This window comes from Tupaia chinensis, unplaced genomic scaffold (assembly GCF_000334495.1).
Source record: "Tupaia chinensis unplaced genomic scaffold, TupChi_1.0 Scaffold147433_1, whole genome shotgun sequence".
Taxonomy (NCBI): Eukaryota; Metazoa; Chordata; class Mammalia; order Scandentia; family Tupaiidae; genus Tupaia; species Tupaia belangeri.
Window position 1 is genome coordinate 2,942,178 of NW_006207284.1, and position 1,746 is coordinate 2,943,923.

The 1,746-nt window shown below is 48.0% G+C and overlaps 1 protein-coding gene across 1 annotated transcript in view; it reads right to left on the reverse strand.

Moving 5' to 3' along the window:
* Window positions 1-291: 291 nt before the first annotated feature.
* The window catches only part of CXCR4 (C-X-C motif chemokine receptor 4), a 3,226-nt gene continuing 1,771 nt past the window's right edge, over window positions 292-1,746 (reverse strand). Inside the window, 1 exon segment of the mRNA NM_001287366.1 lies at window positions 292-1,335. Coding sequence (NP_001274295.1) covers window positions 292-1,335 — 1,044 coding nt within the window.

Sequence of the window (1,746 nt, forward strand, 5' to 3'; positions counted from 1 at the left end):
GCTTTACGTGATTCACTACCAATCTGGAATGTTCAGTTCCCTTTTCTACAATCCTACAACCAGACATACAGCAACTAAGAACATGGCCACAGGTCCTGCCTAGACACTCATCAACATGAAACACAAAATATTTATATAAATAAAGTCACTTAAACTCACAACAACTAAAACACATGACAAACTCCATAGCCAATAAAAACTGTACAGTACTGGTCAGTCTCTTATATTTGAAAAAGTGTAACTTAAAAAAAAGTTCTGTGTTGTATAAAAAAAAAGTCTTTTACATCAGCGTTAGCTGGAGTGGAAACTTGAAGATTCCGACTCGGTTGAAACTGAAGAATGTCCACCTCGCTTTCCTTTGGAGAGGATCTTGAGGCTGGACCCTCGGCTCACAGAGGTGAGTGCGTGCTGGGCAGAGCTTTTAAATTTGGCTCCAAGGAAGGCATAGAGGATGGGATTCAGGCAACAGTGGAAAAAGGCGAGGGCCTCAGTGATGGAAATCCACTTGTGCACAGTGCTCTCAAACTCACAGCCTTGCTTGATGATCTCCAGGAGGATGAAGGAGTCGATGCTGATTCCAATGTAGTAGGGCAGCCAGCAGGCGAAGAACGCCAGGATGAGGATGACTGTGGTCTTCAGGGCTTTGCGCTTCTGGTGGCCCTTGGAGTGCGACAGTTTGGAGATGATGATGCAATAGCAGGACAGGATGACGATACCGGGCAGGATAAGACCAACCATGATGTGCTGGAACTGGAACACTACCACCCACAAGTCGTTGGGGTAGAAGCGGTCACAGATATATCTGTCTTCGGCCTCGCTGACATTGGCGAAGATGAAGTCAGGAATAGTCAGCAGCAGAGCAGGGATCCAGACGCCAACATAGACCACCTTTTCAGCCAGCAGTTTTCTGGGCCTCTGACTGTTGGTGGCGTGGACGATGGCCAGGTACCGGTCCAAACTGATGAAGGCCAGGATGAGGACACTGCTATAGAGGTTGACCGTGTAGATGACATGGACTGCCTTGCATAGGAAGTTTCCAAAGTACCAGTTTGCCACGGCATCCACGGCCCAGAAGGGCAGTGTGATGACAAAGAGGAGGTCGGCCACTGACAGGTGCAGCCTGTACTTGTCCGTCATGCTTCTCAGTTTCTTCTGGTAACCCATAACCAGGATGACCAATCCATTGCCCACGATGCCAGTCAAGAAGATGATGGAGTAGATGGTGGGCAGGAAGATCCGGTTGAAGTGGGCATTTTCCTCCCGGAAGCAAGGTTCCTTTATGGAGTCATAGTCCCCTGAGCCCAATTCCTCCGAGTAGTTATCCGAAGTGTATATCTGCAAAATAGGCAAGGGAAAGGGCGTTCACTGCCAAGTTCAGCACTCATGTTTTAAAAACTGCTTCTGGAACTTCACAACAAAAAAAGAATGAACAATGTGTAGAAGTCAGCTCGGGCTAGCCTTCTTCATGAAATTCTGACGTACTGGAGTAAAGGGCGCCAGAGAATGTGTCTAGAATCCTACAACCCTCCTCCCCTCCTCCCCCACAGCCCCTTCATTATAACCCTCTCGAGCAGAACCAATTACAAAATTCTTTGTTTGGAACAAAAGGGCGCTAAGATTCTGTGGGTTTCAAAGTCACATCTTGGCTGACTCTTCTGCCCCGCCCACTAGAGAGAAAGAAAACACATACACACAAAACGCAAAACATACACAAAGAGGCCACTCCCTCCCAGGCAGTGCGGGGGG